Source organism: Mesoplodon bidens (genome assembly GCF_964165515.1).
Source record: "Mesoplodon bidens genome assembly, chromosome: 3".
In the NCBI taxonomy this organism is placed as follows: Eukaryota; Metazoa; Chordata; class Mammalia; order Artiodactyla; family Ziphiidae; genus Mesoplodon; species Mesoplodon bidens.
In genome coordinates this window covers 4,628,872-4,650,639 of record NC_138178.1, presented here as the reverse complement: position 1 = coordinate 4,650,639, position 21,768 = coordinate 4,628,872, and the positions used below count along the sequence as shown (strand labels likewise).

General features: G+C 40.7%; 1 protein-coding gene across 1 annotated transcript in view; it reads left to right on the top strand.

Annotated features, from left to right (window-relative positions):
- Window positions 1–3,898: 3,898 nt before the first annotated feature.
- The window catches only part of MRC1 (mannose receptor C-type 1), a 97,703-nt gene continuing 79,833 nt past the window's right edge, over window positions 3,899–21,768 (top strand). Inside the window, exons 1-3 of the mRNA XM_081226758.1 lie at window positions 3,899–4,066; window positions 17,227–17,628; window positions 21,212–21,385. Coding sequence (XP_081082884.1) covers window positions 4,006–4,066; window positions 17,227–17,628; window positions 21,212–21,385 — 637 coding nt within the window. The 5' untranslated portion in view covers window positions 3,899–4,005. The remainder of the gene's footprint in view (window positions 4,067–17,226; window positions 17,629–21,211; window positions 21,386–21,768) is intronic.

The window sequence follows — 21,768 nt, the reverse complement described above, 5'->3', positions numbered from 1 at the left end:
TGTTTTTTGATAATAGCTATCCTAATGGATGTGAAGCGTTATACCATTGTGGTTTTGTTTGCACTTTTCTGATGACTAATGATATTGAGCAGATCTGTTCACACACTTATTGGCTACTTGTATATTTTCTTTGGAGGAATGTCTATTCAAGTCCATTGCCCATTTTAAGAATAAGTTGCTTTGCTGTTGCTGTTGAGTTGTATTTCTTTATATATTCTGTATCTTAATCCCTTATTAGGCGTATGATTTGCAAATATTTTCTCTCATTCTATGAGTCAGCTTTTCACTCTTTTGATAGTATCCTTTGATACACAAGTTTTTAATTTTGATGAAGCCTAATTTATCTACTTTTTTCTTTTGTTGCTCTGCTTTTGGTGTCATGTCCAAAAAGAAAAAATCATTTGTCAAATCTAATGTCATGAAGTTTTTTTCCTGATGTTTTCTTATAAAAATTTTATAGTTTAGCTCTTAACTTTAGGTTTTGATCCATTTTGAATCCTTTCTGCATTGAATGGTCTTGGTACCTTTTTTAAAAAATCAATTGAATGCAAATATGAGGGTTTATTTCTGGCCTCTCTGTTCTGTTTTATTAGTCGTTATGACTCATTTATGCCAGTACCACACTATTTGATTACTGTAGCTTTGTAGTAAGTTTTGAAATCAGGAAATGTGAAATCTCCAATTTCTCAAAACTGTTTTGGCTAAATGGGATTTCTTATGAATTTTAAGATGGGTTTTTCTATTTCTGCAAAAAAATCATTGGGATTTTGATAGGGATTGCATTGAACCTGTAGATCTCTTAGGGTAGTATTCTAAGAGATAGTATTGTAAGAAATAGTATTCTAAGAGATATGGTAGTATTGTCATCTTAACAGTGCTTTGTTTACCATTCTATGAACATGGGATAGTTTTCCATTTATTTAGGTCTTCTTTAATTTCTTTCAGCAATGTTTTGTAGTTTTCATTGTATAAGTCTTTTGTCTCCTTGGTGAAATTTATTCCTGAGTACTTTATTCTTTTTGATGCTATTGTAAATAGAATTGTTTTCTTAATTCCCTTTTCAGATTTTTCATTAATAGTGTATAGAAACATAACTGATTTTTGTGTTTTGATTTTATATTCTTCAACTTTGTTGTATTTGATTATTAGCTTTAGCAGTTTTTTTTGGTTTTGTTTTTTGTAGAAGCTTTAGGGTTTTCCACATATAAAATAATGCCATCTGTGAAGAGAGATACTTTTTCTCCTTTCTTTCCAATTTGGATGCTTTTATTTTTTTATTTTTAACATCTTTATTGGCGTATAATTGCTCTACAGTGGTGTGTTAGTTTCTGCTGTATAACGAGGTGAATCAGTTATATGCATATGCACATCCCCATATCCCCTCTCTCTTGCTTTCCCTCCCACCCTCCCTATCCCACCCCTCTAGGTGGTCACAAAGCACTGAGCTGATCTCCCTGTGCTATGTGGCTGCTTCCCACGAGCTATCTATTTTACATTTGGTAGTGTATATATGTCCATGCCACTCTCTCACTTCGTCCCAGCTTACCCTTCCCCCTCCCTGCATCCTTAAGTCCATTCCCTACATCTGCATCTTTATTCCTGTCCTGCCCCTAGGTTCTTTAGAACCATTTTCTTTTTTAGACATCATATATATGTGTTAGCATACAGTATTTGTTTTTCTCTTTCTGACTTACCTCACTCTGTGTGACAGACTCTAGGTCCATCCACCTCACTACAAATAACTCAATTCCATTCCTTTTTATGGCTGAGTAATATTCCATTGTATATATGTGCCACATCTTCTTGGATGCTTTTATTTATTTATTTTTTCTTGCTTAATTGCTCTGGCTGGTACTTTCAGTACTATGTTGAACAGAAGTGGTGAAAGCAATAAGAGCACAGTCAGCCTTCAGAACACACAAGTCTGATATTTGGAGGACAAGTTCCTGACGGTCTGTCCTGGTTCTGGCAAGCTGCACCAAACAGTCTGCCACCCTCACTGTCACCTGCCACAAAGATGGGGGAGTAGAGGATGGTAGCCACTACCACAGGGGAGAGGTTGAAACTCACTGATGTTTAGCAGCCTCTCCACCAAGCTCTCCACTGGATGCTCCCAGGTTTCCACTAGAGTCTAGAGTTCCAAAATAGTTCCTCCAGACACTTTCTGCCAATTCAGTAGCTGTCAAGGTAGACTGATGGATTTCTAGAGCTTCCAATTCCACCTTTACTCCCCCAAGAGTTGGATTTCTTTTTCTTTTAGCCTGTTAAATCTTTGTTTCAGTAAGGTCAATGTCATGGGGTAAATTCTTTGTGGGACAGTTGGCCTCCTTTTGTTTCAAAGTCACAGATTCTACCACTGATCCTGGTTGGCCATATGACACACTTGTGTAATTTTAAAAACCCTGAATGTGAGTGTAGGGAGAATTCAGTTAAGTTTTATTTGCTTCTGAAATTAATAGAAATCCACATTAGGCCAAACTTTTTTAATTTATAGAATTGATTTACATTTAAAAACCATGAATGCCTCATTTAAAATATTTTTTTCTCATGATAAATCAGTGAAGCACTGTTTTAGAAAACAACATTTTGTTTCATCTGCTCTGTTTTGTAACCAACTTTTTTATGTCAGTGAAGCCTTAGCTTAACAAAAAAAGAAACATTTTTCTTGTGCCCTACATTTTTACCATCTTTTTCATCCTGTCAGAATAATCTTAAATTTAGAATGCTAAAAAAAAAATCAGTAAGAGAACGATGTCACATTTTTTATTAGGAAGCAAAGTTTATAACATTATCACAGAGGTGTGAATCTTTGTGTGAGCTTTCCACTCGAAGACAAACTATTCATTTAAAATTTCAAAGAATACGATGTTTCCAGTAGCTTCTTTTTGACTGGCTAACATTTCCCACATGCCAGTTGTGGGTTGGCTATCTAATTACTAATGTCTGCTTCAAAATGTTCTTAATTCATATTTCACTTCTGAAAAAAATAACAAAATAGATGTTTAGGGTTAATATGGTGCTTAATGAAATACCTGTTTCCATTTTTTTAAAAGAAAGTATTCTGCCTATCTTGTAATGAATATACATCTTTTTGACCAAATGAGCAGGTTTTCTCCCAGCAAGAGGACCCTAGTGAACCTGAAGAAGATCACTATGGTCGAGGATGGGCCCCGAGGCTTTACTGCAAATCCTGTCACTGTTTTCTCTGGCTCTCTAGAGAAGTTTCTAGAAAAAGACTTCTAGAACTTTCTCCCTCCTGTTATGACTGAGATTCTTTCCTAGGCTTAGTCTCTATTTCACTTTTCTTCTAGCTAAAAGGAACAAAGCTCCTCGTGAAGTTTCTTTTGAAGATTTCTAAGGAAAAAGGAGGCTCTAAGCACTGAATATGGAGAACGAGGTGGGTCCGTTTCAGCTCTTATGAGGATGTTTCCCCCAGAAAACTGTCCTTTTGCTTAGGGCCTGCCCTCTCTACCATGTTCCGCTGGGATTTGTCTGCCGAGGGTCCCCCGATTCAGTGGCTTCCCAGAGGAAACCTGACTTTTCCAGGCCAGGTAGTGGCCTCCAGCTTGCCCTCCCCCTCACCCCATCCTCTGAGGAGGGCCAGGAGGTCCAGAGCTGTTTCACTTCCCACTGCCCTGCAGGCCGGCCCGGCTGCTCCTTGCTCACCGGCCCCCTCTCGCCTCCCCCCTCTTCCTCATCGCTGTCCCCCCACGTGTCCCTCTCTCCCCTTCCCCTGTGTCTGCTCTTCTGAGAAGTTAGCTTACAAAGCAAAGTTGTAACTTTGAATTCCTGTTTTTCCAACCGCCCTCATGTGACAGGATATCTCCGTATTGGAGGTTTTCCCTAATTTCAGAAGCCCTTTAAAAGTGGGCCCTCCCTCCAAGCGTCTTTTCAGCCGGTTGTTCAGAGAGGGGGGGAGGGGCAGGGCGAGCCGGCGCCCTCACTGTCTTGGTTCTCCCGGCTCTCTCCTCTCCATCCCTGCAAGAAGAGGATCAAGCCTGGGCCATGAAGCTGTCCGCGCTCCTGGCTTTCCTCTCTCTCCTTCCGGTTGCCGTGCAGCTCCTGGGTAAGTGGGCTCTGACCTGGAAGCTTTCTGACTTGGGGCGTGGGGTACCCCCTCCCCTCTGGGTCAGGCTTGAGGGATTTCTTCCACACCTGCGGGGAAGAGAAAACAGGGCTTCCGCACCACCAGCTCTGCGGCAAACCTCCACCTGGTCCCCAGGCCTGGAAGTGGGGCACCCGGAGAAGGCGGCCGCTTGGCAGGTCAGAGGGGCCGCCTGACCTGAGCGCCACGGAGCCCCGTCTTCCTCTTACCTCTTCTCTCATCTGCCATCGCCTCTTCCCCGCTTTATTCTTAGAGCGATTTCCTCAGTGGTTGGCCGATTCTAGTTTTCAGTTTCTATCTAACCCCCAACCAACAACTTCTGAGTGTTTTTGGCCAAAAGGGAGGCGGCACTGGTGTCTCTCTTCATGGTAGGTCTAAGGATGGATCGCAGATCGTCCCCCCGCCCAAAGGTTCCATGGGAGTTTTAGAACTCATCTTTTTTTCTGTGAATGAGCCATTAAATTTTTTCTTAATTGGATTATAGTTGATTTACAATGTTGTGTTAGTTTCAGGTGTACAGCAAAGTGAATCAGTTATACATATACGTCTATCCAAGCGTTTTTAGATTCTTTTCCCACACAGGCCATTACAGAGTACTGAGTAGAGTTCCCTGTGCTATCCAGTAGGTCCTTGTTAGTTATCTGTCCTATATACAGCAGTGTGCTTATGTCAGTCCCAGTCTCCCAATTTATCCATCCCCCCCTTTACCCCCTGGTAACCATACTTTTGTTTTCTACATCTGTGACTCTATTTCTGCTTTGTAGGTAAGTTCATTTGTACCCTGTTTTTAGATTCCATATATAAGCAATGTCATTTGATATGTGTCTTTCTCTGACTTACTTCTCTCAGTAGTGAATGAACAGTCTGATCTAGCTTTTACTGCCAGAGGGTTCATGCTTATCTATGTTCCACGTTGATCCTTATCTCTGTTCTAAGTTGTTCAGACTGATTTATTCCTGTCCACCCTCACCTTTTTTTTTTTTTTTCTCCTGGAGACTGTTGATTACTCGTGAGGTATAGATTCAGAGCTTTTAGAAGCCCAAAGACATTACCGAGTCTCTCTCTTCTATTTCTCAGTCTCAACGTGCTTTACCCTTGGAATGAGAGTGCCTGTAGGCATTTTTATTTCCAGGTCTCTTTTGACATGAGATGAATGGGGTTTCAGCTTTGAAATGCTGGCTCCCCGATCTCCCTTCATTCCTCTCAAATCAGCAAACGCCGCCATCTGCGCCCAGCCTGTGCGAAAGGGCGCTCCATGCCCTGTTGAGTTGGAGGCAGGTGTGAGTAGGGGCCACGGAGGAGACGGAAACTCCCCACCACCAGGAAGCCTCCCAGGGAGAGTGTTCCATCACAGAAAGCGTTAACGCACCATGAGCCCGAAGTAGTGGGGATTATAAAAACACAAGCAAAGGCAGTATGGTTTGCACCTGGCCCCTGCCAAGAAGCTGCTTAATTTCTTTGTGCTTTAATTTTTCTGTGTGTAAAGTAAGGAGCATTGTATTACTTGCCTCATCAGTTGTTGCAATGATTCAATGAGTTGAACTGTGTAAAATATTTAGAACATAATATGACCCAGAGTAGTTGCGTCCTAAGTGTCAGCTGTCAATAGTAGTGACTTCTTTTTTTTCCCATGATAGCAATCAGTTGTTCAATACAAGCAGTAGAGTTAGCATTTAAAGGAGAAGTTTGCCAAAAAACAATGCCGAGGAAAGAGTCCTGGAGCCTGAGGACACATTTTACCTGAGTCCTGGCTACCGAGTGCATCCCTCAGAGAGTGAGGAGGAGTGTGACAGGAAGGCAGGCGAGCTGCACATCACCCCAGTCTTCATCTTGAAAAACTGTCTTGTGCAAGAGGATTAATATATTCTTTGTGACTCCAAAGGTTAAAACTAAGAGCAGTGAAACTCTTCTAACGGTTGCGCTGTCTCAAATAGAATGTTCTGCTTAGGGGTAAGTTCTCTGTCACTAAAGGTCTTCAGACAGACACTGGATGAGACCTGGATCCTAACCCAGCACTGTCCAATAGGTACATCGTCAGCCACATTATGCAGCCAACTTTAAAAAAGTAAAAAAGGGGCTTCCCTGGTGGCGCAGTGGTTGAGAGTCCGCCTGCCGATGCAGGGGACACGGGTTCGTGCCCCGGTCCAGGAAGATCCCACATGCCGCGGAGTGGCTGGGCCCATGAGCCATGGCCGCTGAGACTGCGCGTCCAGAGCCTGTGCTCCGCAATGGGAGAGGCCACAGCAGTGAGAGGCCCGCGTACCGCAAAAAAAAAAAAAAAAAAAAAAAGTAAAAAGAAACATTGATTTTATGAATATGTTTTATTTAACCCAATGTATCTGAAATATTATTAGTTAACATTCATCAATATAAAACTTACTGGGATATTTTTACATTCATTTTATAAAATTAAAATTTCAACATCCAATGTGCATCTTATACTTACAAGGCATCTCATTTCAGGCTGGCTTCATTTCAAGTGTACAGTAGACCCTTGGGGCTAATAGCTACCATACTGGGCAGCACAGATACCACAGATACAGCCCCTAAATTTCTTTTTTTTCTTCTTCTTTTTTTTAGCCACACTGCGTGGCTTGTGGGATCTTAGTTCCCAGACCAGGGATTGAACCAGGGCCCTCGGCAGTGAGAGTGCAGAGTCCTAACCACTGGACCGCCAGGGAATTCCCTAAGTTTCTTTAAACTTGCTCTTAATGTTTTGGGGGCAAAAAGTCTTTCTCACTTTGCTTAGGCAGTTTTCACTCCTGGAGACGCAGGATGCCTTGCTCTGATGAATGTCTTCCTCTTCATAGACACAACTATGGGAGAAGCAGGAGGGTGCTGAAGGATCTTTACTTAAAGAATAAAAGCAAAACAAAAACAAAAACATGTATAAGGGAGCTTTTTCCAGAAAATTTTTTATTAACTTGAGAGCCTTTAATTCTTATTTGACCTTTTCTTGGCCCAAGTGGCACATGAACAGAGGCGTCTGGATAAAAGCAGAGCGCCTAGTTAGTTAGCAGTAGAATAAGGAATATACAAGCTCTCCGTACCCCCTCCCCTGGACTCCCTTCCCATTTATATAACCCACAAAAAAGATCTCCCTGCTTGCTGTGGTTTCTTTCCAACCCAGAACCCTTTCTCCCACTTCCCTGAGAACATCCCGCATCATCAACACCACGAGACCCCTTGTTGTACCTGGACGGGGCCGGGTGGCCAAGCATAGCAGAGGGAGAGTGACTTCTTGATCTTGCCCTGCTATCTCTTTAGCAGGAAGAACTGCATTCAGTGCCAACGTCTAGACCTCAATGGGGATATAATTGTGGTAGAGATACAATGAGAGTTGCTCAGGCACAGAGGTTTAGCTCGAAATTGGGACGGTTTGGCTCACAGGCATTGCAGTGGCGGTAAACTTAACAGTTGGTTCTCAGAAGAGAAAAAGCACTGACTTGTGGCCTGGAGTGATTTCCACGGTGTGAGACTCCCACCATGGTTGATTTTAAACTACCAGCGTGATGCCACTGGAAGCAGAGTTGGGAAGAGGTGTCAGTAAGAGGCTCTCACTGGCCCGTGAGGGTGAAACAAAACAAAAACAAACAGAGTGAATGTGACCTCTAGCACACTGCTGTGCTGCATCCAACCTCCTTGTTTATGGGTAAGAAAACTGAGGTCCTGACAGGTTAAGTGATCTTTCCAGGGTCTCACTGGTTAGTGGCACAACCTGCTGAATGCTCAGGACTGCTGGTTCCCAGGGCAGTGTTCTTTCTATTAAACAGAAGCGATGTGTTTTTGCTCAACAAATGGTTGGTTTAATACCAATCTTGGGCGTCTTCAAGGAACAGTTGCCCACTGCCTATTCCCTTACTAGTTTTCATTTTTCATAAAATTTTCCTTATAATATTTCTACTTTTCTTCTTGTCTTTCTTCCTTCCTTTCTTTTTCTTTCTTTCTTTTTTCTTTCTTTCTTTCTCTCTCTCTTTCTATCTTTCCTTCTTTCTTTCTTTCTCCCTTTCTTTCTTTCTTTCCTTCCTTTTCTTTATTCCTAGTCTCTCATCTCTTCCTTCATACGTATGACTTGTTTTGGATACCAGATTTAAGACATACTTTCTGACATTGTTGACCAAAACCAAGTTTTCATCATCTTTCTTTCTTCAATTGCTCTTATAGTTGTCTATTTTTCATGTTGTTGTCCCAGATGACCTCTGATTTTTCTATAATTCAGAGATGAAGATCTGTGGGTGTAGGATATTCCAGATATAGGTAAGAAGACAATTGCTTTGTTGAGTGACATTTCAGTGCCTTCTGAAGGTGTTGGACCTAATTTCTGGGTAGGAAGAGTCACCACTGGTTAAACGTGAGCTTTAAAGAATCAAGTACGCTTGAAATAAGTCAGAAAGAGAAAGACAAATACCATATGATATCACTTATATGTGAAATCTAAAATGTGACACAAATGAACTTACCTATGAAACAGACTCATAGAACAGACTTGTGGTGGCCAAGGGGGAGGGGGTGGGGGAGGGATGGAGTGGGAGTTTGGGATCAGCAGATGCAAACTAGTTAGTATATAGAGAATGGATAAACAGCAAGGTCCTACTGTAGAGCACAGGGAACTATATTCAATATCCTGTGATAAACCATCATGGAAAAGAATATGAAAAAGAATGTATATATATGTATAACTGAATCACTCTGTGCAGCAGAAATCAGCACAAGATTTTAAATCAACTAGACTTCAATACGTTTAAAAAAAAGAAACTACAGAAGGTAACCTGTCAAAAAAAAGAAGAATCAAATACACTCAACCTCAGTTAAGACAAAGACCCTTGTCTTCAAAGGGACCTGGAGATTACAGTGATGACACTGATCCCGAAACCTGGTCTGAGACTGAATCTTGAGCAGCTAAGGGAGAACCAGGAGATCACACATCACAAGGGGAGTTGCACAGGAAAGTAGCTTCTGAAGTGGTTTGTTAATCTGCATGGCAGAGAGAGGGAAACTGATGTCGATGTGAGAATGGCAGTGTCCTCTCGCCTCTTGGCGACCATCAAGCACTGTTGAATGGAAATACCATATGGTTGCATTGGTCCATAGAGGGAACTAGTGAAAAGCAGGTAGAATAACAGTGAGAGTAGAAGGAGATAGGAAGGCAAGTGCCCTTTCAAAAAGAATGCAAACTGACAGAGAAGTAAGCACTGTTGGACAGATTCTTCTAATTACAGACCAAGTTAAGGACACAGAGCCTTTCAGATCTTTAATCACTTTAAGTAATTGCTTTTAGATCCTTAATCAGATCCGTAAAACAACCCAGGGAGATGGGTTGGGTGGGTGTTACAATCCACATTTTACTACACGAGGAAACTGAGGCTTGGAAGTCAGCTAGCCATTAAGGACCAGAGCTCATTCTTGACCATGGTCTTCTGGCTCTGAGGCTAAGAAGTAGATGTAATTTACCAGCTGGAGTGTGTCCATCAGGAAAGACATACACGTGCTTCAAAACAACAGTATGTCAAAGAAGGACTTAGTCCCTCTCTTTGTATCAATGGTTTAGACTTTTCCCTTGGAGATGGGAAGGAGGACACTAACATTTGAAGGTTTACTCTCTGCCAAATGATATGTTGGGTGCTTTGCTTGCATTATCTCATTTAGAAAATTCAGAGCACCTCTATCAGAGAGCATCACTATACTCATTTTACAGATCAGGAGTTGAGACTAGAATGATTAACTAAGGCAACACAGCTAGTGAACGGTGGAACCAGCATTTGCCTGCAAGTTTGCTGACCTGGAAGAATATACCTCTCTCCACCACATCACCTGGAAACTCTGGGGGTCTCCATTGTCTCTGTCCTTCTCTTTGGGCTGCTGCAAAGGTTCTCTGTTTCTCCGGTTTCATCCTGTTCTGGACCGTTTCACATTGCCTTTAAGACTGATTTTCCCAAGTTAGTGATAAGAATACACTTACATGTATCAGGCAATTTCTGTGTCAGGAACTGTTCTCAGCGCTTTTTTTAGATGATCTCATTTAATTCTCACAACAACTAGCAGGTCCTGTGCTTTCCTCCTCATTCTTTGGGGTGGGGGGAAAGGCAGCACAGAGTACTTTAGAAACTTGACCAAGGTCACACAGCCAGTGAGCAGTACAGCTCTGATTATGTCAAATCAGGTGAACATGATACATAAAGATTAATTAGTGTGGTTGAGTGGAAGAAGAAAAAGCTGTGTAGTGTCAACGTCTTACCTACAGGTTTTGTTTGTTTGTCTTGAAATTGGGGGAGAGGCTGGCATTCTGAGGTTGAGGATATAGGGGAGAAAGGGAAGGATAGTGAGTAGAGCCTCAGGAGGGGATGGAATCCAGGACACAGGTAAAGGAATCAGTAGGCTGAGGGAGAGCTACTGAGATGGGAGTGAACGAACCCAGGGAGGGTGTAGATATTCCTGTCTTTAGGAGGGGAGGCAGGAAGTTGGCAGAGTTCCTTATCCCAGCCTCTATTCTTTCCTTGAGGTCACAACCCATATTGGATTCATACTTGGACCTCCCCCAGATAGCCAAATGCAGGGACTTAAATTAGTAGGTTCTTTGGAGATTTGATGAATGAATGAAGGATTGAAGTGGTAAATAAAATCATTCTCAATTTTTCCTTTATCCTTTCGTTCAACATCGCTAAACCTAATAGTGTGATCCTTAGTTTTTTCCCCTGCCCCCAGCACTTGTTGTAGTTTTTTTTTTGCATATACTAGGTGCGTAATAAATATTTATTTTTAACTTATAAACATTATAAATTTATAAAAATAAATATTTATTTATTAACTTAATTTCAGTTCTTTGGAGACACATCTGTGGGTGTACATTCACTTATAGGGGCTAATGGATAGATTCTTAGTTTGGATGGCTCAAGGTGGTGACCTCTGACAATGATTTGAGTGAAGTAGTTTATTTGGGAGCCAGTCCTGGGAAAGACTAGCTGAAGGGTGCAGACGTGAGACCAGAATAAAGGCCACTGGTCCATGGTGGGTCCAGGAGCCAGTGACCCCTGTGGACAGCTGTAGCTCAGCCTTGCTAGGTGCCCTGGGTGACAACGTAGGATGTGCACCTCAGAATCATCCTGCCCACGGTGCAAAGATTGGGGCTGTTTATTCGTCTATAGCCGTTGGTCACTGGCAAAGGGCTACTCCTAGGAGGTGTTCATTCTCTGACCCTACTGGTCTTCGCAGTGTGTAAAGTGTTCTCTGATGGCCAGAAGATGCCCCCCAGCCCAGAGATGTGGTGATGCCACTGGGGCCTGGGGCTGGTGCTCACTAAAATGGCAAAAGGCAGGAAGAAAAGGGTTCTGGTAGCATCTGCTACAGAATACCCACTTATTTTCCTCTTATCCAGCTTCTCTGTCTTCCAGAAGTTATTAGCTTTTATGCTTTCATGTCAGCATTTTATGTATTGATGGTGGGGAAAGCCTAAAAATATATAAGGAAGTACAGCATATAATAGTTATATCTCTAACTTGTCACCTTTAGTAACGTAACTTTCTTTGCCAGTAAGTTTGGAAAATTAATGACTTGCTCAATGTTATTACTTTAAAATGGTTAAAATGTGCTTAAAAGAAAATTTGGGGCTTCCCTGGTGGCGCAGTGGTTGAGAGTCCACCTTCCGATGCAGGGGACACGGGTTCGTGCCCTGGTCCGGGAAGATCCCACATGCTGCGGAGCGGCTGGGCCCGTGAGCCATGGCCGCTGAGCCTGTGCGTCGGAGCCTGTGCTCCGCAGTGGGAGAGGCCACAACAGTGAGAGGCCTGCGTACTGCAAAAAAACCAAAAAAAAAAAAAACATAAAAGAAAATTTGTACCTGTGATATTGGATATCTAGGTTTCAGCCATTTTTAACCTGAGGCATTGTGTGGAAACTTCTTGCTTCTTTCCTAAATGTATTTTGACCTTTGATATTTCTCCCCTTGAAGTGTGGGCTCCTTGTGGCAGGGAATTTGTGTCTGGTTTGTCTTTGCATTGTCACTAGCATGGTGCCTGGCACCTATCTGTTGAAAAATAAATGTGAGGTTAGTAAGATTGAGTTAAGATGGATGACGGGTCTCTTCAATTCTGTAAATACATTTCTGATGTGTAAGTATCATCTGTTATCATTTGTTCAGCTTTGCAATATTTCTGTTACAAAAACATAATTAGTATAGAAAACAAAAATTGAATGTTTATCCAAATGAAACATTGGTCTGGTTAATAGTGACAAAAATGCCACAAGCTGTCTTTTGGTCAAGGTCTTGAATCACTTTCAGAGGAAGAAGTATGACATTTTAACTCAGAGACATTGCACAGAGACAGTGATAAAAACAAAACTTACGTGTTGACTAGTTGAGGAGAAGAATAATGTATGAATGCAGGATCATAAAGCGATGATTTTACATTTCCTTCTATTGTCTAGCAAAGGCAATATCAAACTTGCAGTGCTTCCCAATGTCAAAGATAAATAAAGGAAGCAAGAAGAGATAAGTTTGTATTGAAATAGAAGCTTTTCATTTCCAAGTACCCTTTTTAAAAAAAAATTTATTTATTTATTTATTTATTTATTTATTTATTTATTTATTTATTTATTTGGTTGCTTCGGGCTCCTTAGTTGTGCCTCTCCAGCTCCTTAGTTGCGGCACCAGGGAAGTCCCCCAGTACTCCTTGTATAAGTATAAACATTTATAAATCACTCTTTGGTAAAAATAAAATTTCAAGGGAAAAAGTCTTATGAAATAGACCCATCGTCATTAATCAGCTATTAAATAAAAGAATGTAACTGGGTTTACAGTCAGGAGATGCTTCAGATTTAATAACTATTCTTTTATTCATTCAACTAATATTTGTTGAGGAACCATTATGCTCCAAAAGGAGGGAATACAGTACTGGATTGGAAAGATAAGTCTTTCTACTCAGCGAATTTACATTCCAGTAGGGGCACAGACAAAACACAAGTAAACACATTTTTTAAAATATACATTTTAAGATGGTTATGAATAGCATATAGAAAATAAACGAGTAAAATTCGGATTGTTAGCTCGCTAAGGATTTGGCACTTGAGTTGGAACCTTAATGAGTATTTCAAGAAGAGGGAACTTGAAATACAAAGTCTCTACGTTGAAAATGACCTTAAGGTTCTTGAGGAGCAGAAAGGCTCTGTGGCTGGAAGGTGCTGAGTGAGAACAAGGGTGGGAGGAGGTGAGAGCAGCGGGTCAGCAGGGCTGGATCGAGCCCCATCTAGTAAAAAGCTGTGACATGGAGACTGGAGGGGTCTTTTCCCTCGTGTGGAGTGGTCTTCTTGAAGGGTTTACATTTGGGAAGAGGTATGGTAAAAAGCAAAATCTCTTCCAACCTAGAAAACCTCTCCCTGAAAGAAGAAGAAAAAGAAAATAATTTTATTATTTAATAACTATTCAAGCCGACTGTGATGTGCACCATCGACCTGCTAAAGAGATTGCAAAACAGAGAGAAATCTGACTCCTTTATATGGCTAAGTAGAAACATGCCATGACATTAGGTGGGGTTTACAATTTGGAGTCAGGTGACATGTTAAGCCCATCTCAACCAGGAAACTGGGAGATCAGGCGTTATCTCTGATGATTCCAGTTTCAAAGCGAGGAAGAGCAGAGGAAGAACATGGTGACTTAGTCTGGGGTGTGGCAGTGGAGATGAAGAGAAGAGAATGGATTAGGGTATTTGTATTAGTCAAGTTTCTCTGGAGAAACAGAACCAGTAGGGTGTGTGTATGAGTGTGTGTGTGTGTGTGTGTGTATCTCTGTGTGTGTCTCTCTACCTATCATGTATCTATCTACCTATTATCTATCTATCTATCTATCTATCATCTATCTGTCTAGCTATCATCTATCTGTCATCTATCTATCAATATCTTTTCGGAGAGATTTATTTTAAGGAATTGCCTCGTGCAGTGGTGGAGGCTGGCAGGCTGGTAACTCAAGAAAGAGTTGATACTGCAGTTGAGGTCCAAAGACAATCTAGAGATAGAATTTCCTCTTCTTGAGGGGACCTCAGTCTGTTTTCTCTGATGGCCTTCAACTGATTGGATGAGGCCCACCTACAGTATGGACTGTAATCTGCTTTACTAAAAGTCTACTGCTTTAAATGTTAACTTTATCTAGAGCACGAACACAAAACAAAAAACCTCCCAAAACAACCTTCACAGCAATATCCAGACTGGTATTTGACCAAATATTTGCATTCCATGTCCTAGCCAATTAGACACATAAAAGGAACCATCATGGTATGTGTTGGGTAGAGCCAACAGATTCTACTTTTGTCCTAGAAAGTGCAGGAAAGCTGGAAATCTAGAAGACTCCTAGGTTGTTGGCTTATGGATCTAGGTGGATGATGGTGCCCTTAATGAAAAAGAGAATATTGTATGTTTGCTCATTAAATACCATCATATTTAGAGTGAAATTAAGATGGAACTACAGACAAAAATTAAGTACATGAAATAAAAGTCAGGTAAGTATACAAACTCTGAAAGAGGAACACTATTCATGCAATATGACTTCCAAGCACCTTACCTTAAATGGTTGGTTACCAACTGGTTGGTTGACTGAATTTAGACAGTTACTAAGTGTTGGCCACTCAACAGTAAAATCAAATGGCTGAAGTAGGAGGTGGAAGAGAGATTTATTGTTGGGATGGTACTGAGAAAAACTGTGAAATGTGGAAGGTAAGTCTAGATAGGAAAAGAACAGGTGGAATAGCCAACACAAATGAAATGTAAAGGGCAATATAGCTGAGTCTACAGATATCTATGGTAACATTTTCAGAGTTTAGTACCTTTTTAGATTAGCAGATTTACATTTGTGTATGGTAAATTATCCTATAACTGTTTCTAAAGAACATTTTATCTTCTTATTTCCTGGGTTTTACTATGAACAAAACAAATATTATTAACATTTTAATTTTATTGCCAACGCACAGAGTTACTCATTTTGCCTCACAAAGAGCAAGCTTGGGAAGGCCTTCAGTTAGATGGGAGGAGACTGGATCGACACTGCATGTTCTGTTGACAGGCATCAATTCCAAAGATGCCAGCAGAAGCAGATGTTCTGAATTCAGGCTCTAGTGAGTCCCGATTCCAAGAAATCAAACCAGCAGACATGAGGAACCCAGCCAAGGAATCTAGGCAGAGGTTCAAAGTAGCACTGAATTAGGAACCCAGGCAAGACAGAGGCAAGAGGTCTCTAACAAGTGTAGACAAGAGCAGATAGAGCCGGAGAACATAATCTTTTGAGGCAAAGATCCATTATGACCTTGAAGTTGATAGTCCAAGACTGATCTCCGAGTGTAAGTGGAGCCAACCCCACGGGGTGCTGAGGATAGTAGATAGAATTTGGCTTGTGGAAGCAAAGGCCTCTCTTAGTGGCACTATGATTACTTTAATAATTTCACTGGGATGACCTGATTGAAATAGGGATTAGCAGATGCAAACTATTGTATATAGGATGGATAAACAACAAGGTCCTACTGGATAGCACGGGGAACTATATTCAATATCCTGGGATAAACCATAATGGAAAAGAATATGAAAAAGAATGTATATATATGTATAACTGAGTCACTTTGCTGTACAGCAAAAGGTAGCACAACATTGTGAATCAATTTATACTTCCATAAAATCAATTAAAAAAAATAAATTGAAATTGAAATCAAGTGTAAAAAAAATACCAGGCTCATTCAGCCAGACACTCAAACATCTGTAATACCATACCAGCTCATTTTGAAAGAACCTCTTAAGTAGAAAGAATTTAGTTAAACTTCACAAAAAGCGTTTAATTTATATTTGTGCCACAAAAATAGTCAGTTCCTTTCATTTGTCTATTGAACAATAGACAAAAAAGAAAAAACTTTACATGATGAAACATGAAATCAATTTTGATTTAAAGGACAAAAATACGCTTACCAGACCTTTTTATTCTTTTTCTCTTTTTGTCAAGAGGAAGTTGAGTTTTGCTAGCTAGCAGCTATGTACTATAAGCATAAACTATCTATACATACTTATTTAAAGTACCAGCCCCAAATTACAAGTATAAAAAAAACTTTTTATAAAGTTACTCTCATAAATACTACCTTAAATGATATAAAACCTACATTTATTCAACCTTTACTGCAAACTTCACAAATTATAACACTATCAAATGCATTTTTGTATCTTTTTGTTATGCAAAGTTTAGGTTGAATATGCCAGTGAAACGAAAGACACTAGATGTCCAAGTTACCTATTGTTGGATGGGAAAGAAAACAAAAAAACTTCTCTAGTTGCCCAGACCTCTGGGCTTCCCAGAAGACACTTAGCTCAAAAATTTGCTGGACATTAAATGAATGTAAAATTTCCTAAAATAAAATTGTTTTGTTTGTTTGTTTGTTTGTTTGTTTGCGGTACACGGGCCTCTCACTGTTGTGGCCTCTCCCATTGCGGAGCACAGGCTCCGGACGCGCAGGCTCAGCGGCCATGGCTCACGGGCGCAGCCGCTCCGCGGCATGTGGGATCTTCCCGGACCGGGGCACGAACCCGTGTCCCCTGCATCGGCAGGCGGACTCTCAACCACTGTGCCACCAGGGAAGCCCAAAATTGTTTTTTTAAATATGAAAAACCTTACTAATGTTATAGTTAGAATCACTGGGTATAGGTTTCATCTATCTCAAAAAGGGTAGGGAGAGTCGGACTTCAAAATTCTATTCCAGGATACACAAGTGTTTAATTTTATAGCTTATTGTATTCATCCCCAAATTTGCTTTTCTCAGATGAGTATTATTTCTTCCTCTGTTACCTACCTTTTATGTTTACTCCACTACAGTTTGTGTGCATTTAAGGCATTTAAGTCTTTTCATAAGGTTCCTTGTCTGAACTAGGACATCTTGAAGATTTCCAGCCACATGCTCCCAAGAGGCCCCTCAACCCGGTCTCTCCAGCTTCAGGGACCTACGGAGGGAGCGGAGCTGGCCCAGGCTGAGTCAATTTCAACCCTTTTCCTGTGATCACAGGTCTTTCGGGAAATGGAAACATTGAGAACTTTTGACCTAAAATATTGTCTTTGTCCTATGTATCCACTTAAGCATCCTTTCTTTCTTTCTTTCTTTTTTTAACAGACACTAGGCAATTTTTAATATACAATGAAGATCACAAGCGCTGCGTGGAAGCATTAACTCCCAGTGCAGTTCAGACTGCAGTTTGCAACCAAGACAGCGAAGCTCAGAAATTCCGATGGGTGTCTGAATCGCAGATCATGAGTGTTGCCTTTAAGTTATGCTTAGGGGTGCCATCAAAAACTGACTGGGTTCCTGTCACTCTGTATGCCTGTGACTCCAGGAGTGAATTTCAGAAATGGGAGTGCAAAAACGACACACTTTGGGGAATCAAGGGAGAAGATTTATTTTTTAACTATGGCAATAGACAAGAAAAGAACATCATGCTTTACAAGGGATCAGGTTTATGGAGCAGATGGAAAGTTTATGGAACCACAGATGATTTATGCTCTAGAGGTTATGAAGGTAAGAAGCTTGGAATTTTTTTTTTTCCTTTCTGTCAAGTCTTTCTCATCCTCCTAGTTGGAAACTAATTCAAGGAAATAAGCATATTCTTGTTTAGTCTGTACTAGAAGTATTAATTGATTACTTTTGTGTTTGGAACTGTTCTGTGTTCTGTGAATGAGGAAATGTGGTACAAAGTCCTAAATGATACTTTAACTATTTGTAATTAATGGGAAGACATTTCTTGTAACTTTTGCTAAGATTTTTTTTTAACAGTGGGCTACCGTTTTTAGAAATTACTTTTCACTGTAGTCTTTGACCCAGTGTCTTCCATTTTACATTGTATGATTGTCGTGATAAAAGAGTTTAACGAAATGTTTCTTTTCCTTTGTTTACATTACCTCTGAACAAATGATCCGTGGAACAACATTCTTTACCAATTCAGACTGTGTAAAATGAAATCTTGACAATTTTGGTTTCTAAATGTTTCTAATTTATTTGTTACCTTATGGGTATTTAGAGACATTATGTAATAATCAGCAAATTAGAAAAGCTAAGGAAGTAGCTTATAAACTAACCTTCAGCGTCTTTAGTCTGCTGTTTTAGAAAGTGGTAGCACCTGTGGGGCAGGAAATAATTGTATATGTAGTTGGTTCCTTCAGCTCGTGAAGGTTAAATAAAATCAGAGTATCTAGTCTTCTCTCATCTTGGTGACTAGTGACTGCACAGAAAAAAGATAAACAACAAAAAAGAACTTGAAGCCCTTTACAAAGGCTTCTTGAGTCAGATGATGTTGTAACCACTTTCCAGGTTTGGACACTTGATTTCTGTGAAGTGTTATCTAGAACGACCTCAAGGTCAGAGAAAGAGCCTGCCTCTTGGGGCAAGAGATTAAGCTGTTTGCAAAATTACTATGTTACTGAGGCTGCAAAGGTTGGTTGAACTTGGCTTACGGCAGGTACACAGATCATCGGAGTTCAGCTCTTTTCAAGGTGATGATTTGACAGCTTTCCATTTTCCTTCTATGTTGTATAAAGAGAAGAAGAGAATAGGAACTGAAGAAGAGTGAGGAGGAGGGCTCAGAAAGAAGTTATCCCAAGGCTTTTATTGAACATAATGTAGGTTTAGAAATTACCTAAGCGGCAACCTAAGCAGCACAGCATTTCAGGCGAAACTTGTCGGAAAATGATAGGGCAGGACAAGAGTGAATCAAACTTGACTGAGTCAAATTCCACAGGTGGGACAATAGTTCTGATTGAGGAATCCAACACAAGGAAGTTTGGTGCTAAGAGATCAGAATTCTCATTTTATTTTAAAAGATATCGCTGAAGTTCTGTAGTCCTCTCTCCACCCCCTGCCCCTACTTTCTGGTCTTCTGTTTGCTTTGAGAAAAATATGCATAGGACTTAGGATAGTGGTTCTCAAACTTTAATATGCTTAATAATCATCTGGAGACCTTGTTAAAAATACAGATCCCAAAGTCCCCCCTCACCTAGATTCTAAATTAGCATATTGGGGGAAGGGCCTAGGGATCTACTGAATTATTTTTATCAATACTGTGTGGTTGGATGCAGATGGTCCATTGACCACACTTTGCATACTCCCTAAGTCTCTCCCAATACTTAAGATATTCCTGCTAGAAGATCTAGCCCTTCAGAGTGATCTTGCAATCGATTCATTGGAATATGCATTAGAAGTAAAGACAATGCAGAGAGGATGTATGCAGAGTCTTTGTCTCTCTAAAGAAAACTTGGGGAAGAAAACTACCTGAGGCCAAGGATTTAATTTTGAGTGATCGACTCAGATTTTGTAGACTTGGACGGATCTGAGGATTGTCTGGAAGTGTGGCCCACAAGAGGAAGAGTCAATTGAGTGCAGTGACATGATTTGTTAGTCAAGTTGGCCTCCTCAGTGCTTTATTTAATAAATCAAGTTAGTCCTTAAAAAGCCATTTCTGATTGACATCTGTAAACTGAGTACTGAGAATTCCTTGGCTAGCTGAAAGAACAGTACCACTAGCCCTAGGTGGTCTTATCACGTTTTCTTCATATGAAGGAACAATGGTGTAACTATTACAAATCCAGCATGTTCTTTATACAATCTATGATTCGGAAAACTAGTCCTGTAACTTAGTGCAACAAAAGCTAGAGTCACATTTTAAAGTTACTAACAGCTAGGCAATTGGCAAAAGAGTCATTTTGAGGGAACTGAGAATAAACCTAGCTTTTAAGGTGGACAAAATAAGTACGAGCAAAGGAAAAGGAAAGGAAGTAAGTAGCTTATTTTTGTTGTGCTCTTTACATATGTTACATGCTGTGCTATGTGTTTTACAAATATTATATTATCTTAATGACTTTCAAGATGTCTTTAAAGAAATTTTTAAAGTCATAGAATCTATGAAACTTAAGTAGGAAAAGAGTATTCCTACCTAGAAAAAATTCTGAATATAAACTTGTCACAAGAGACTGAATATTTCAATATAGAGGATTATTATCTCCCAAAGAGGCATCCCTACAAAGGTGGACTGAACATACTGGAGCATTTAGCTACTTGAGTAGTTTGGTTGTCAGTGGAGATATGAGCTTCCTTTTGACTTAAGCCAAACCGTGATCCATAACGATTCTCTCTATTTTTTTTTAAATTAATGTATTTATTTGGGCTCCGTTGGGTCTTCATTGCTGCATGCGGGCTTTCTCTAGTTGCGTCGAGCAGGGGCTGCTCTCGCCTGTTGCGGTGCACAGGCTTCTCATTGTGGTGGCTTCCGTTGTTGCGGAGCACAGGCTCTAGGCGCGAGGGCTTCAGTAGTTGTGGCTTGCAGGCTCAGTAGTTGTGGCTCATGGGCTTAGTTGCTCCATGGCATGTGGGATCTTCCCAGACCAGTGCTCGAACCCATGTCTCCTGAATTGGCACGCGGATTCTTAACCATTGCACCACCAGGGAAGTCCACAATTCTATATTTGTTTCAACTTTCCTTTCTAGGTGAACCTAGAGCTTCACATTTTGATCTGTTTGGACTCATTTTTTTAAAAAAGGCAAATACTGATTATAGATAGTATCTAAGGGTTTTAAGTGATTTCTTTCCATGATGTGAATTAGAGATTTATGCTAAAGTTTCTACCCTTTCTCGTAGCCATTGTTGAGGGACTCAAGTGGAGTCTGGCTGGACAGGAGTGGTTGGAGGGGATTGAAGTTTTGACTGTGTGTTTGGGTTACACAGCTATAAGGTTATTTTTCAGTCTACAGATTTAGTAATTCTCTGATTCCAGCCAAGGGGAAGGATGGCCTTTTCTCTATTTGGAGGAAATGCAGAAGTCAAAGTTGTTGTCAATAGAGCTGACTGCTTTTGGCTCATGAGAGCAAAGAGGAAAATCTTACTGCAAAAGACAGCAGAATAGAAGTGGTGCTAGAGTTTTTCCTGAGGACACATGTATCCAGCAAAAGACAGGAGTTGCAAGAGAAGGGAAATACAAAGGAATTCCCTGTGTTAGTGTAAGACCTGTGATCAGAAACATAAGACCGATCCTTGCAGTAACCTTCTGATTGGAAAGTCATCGTTCAGGAGATTCACATCCATTCTAAGTACAAGTCAATGTGTCTCTTCTAGCCATGTACACACTCCTGGGCAATGCCAATGGGGCAACCTGTGCATTTCCATTCAAGTTTGAAAACAAGTGGTATGCGGATTGCACAACTGCTGGGCGGTCCGACGGATGGCTCTGGTGTGGAACCACTACAGACTACGACATGGATAAGCTATTTGGATATTGTCCATTGAAATGTAAGTAACTTTATCATCAAGACAATTTTGGCACGTTTAGTATGGCAACCTAGTGATAAGACTTTGTGTTTATCGAGAACATTTCTTCCTCGAAGTGATTTCTCATTTCCTATCTCATCATACCCCACCACAGCCCTCTACAGGTGTCATTGTCCCCATTTTATAATGGAGGGAGTGATCCATACTGGCTAAAGACAAGAACACAGATCTTCTGACCCTCAGCCCTAGGCTGCCTCAAATGACCCCTTTATTTTCACTAACTCCTACTTCTCCTCAAATTCCACTGTTACTGTCAGTTATTTTCTAAGACTTCAGGGCAAATTATACTGTATATGATGCAATGTATACTTAATGCCACAGGTGGGCATCCCATTTTCCAATCT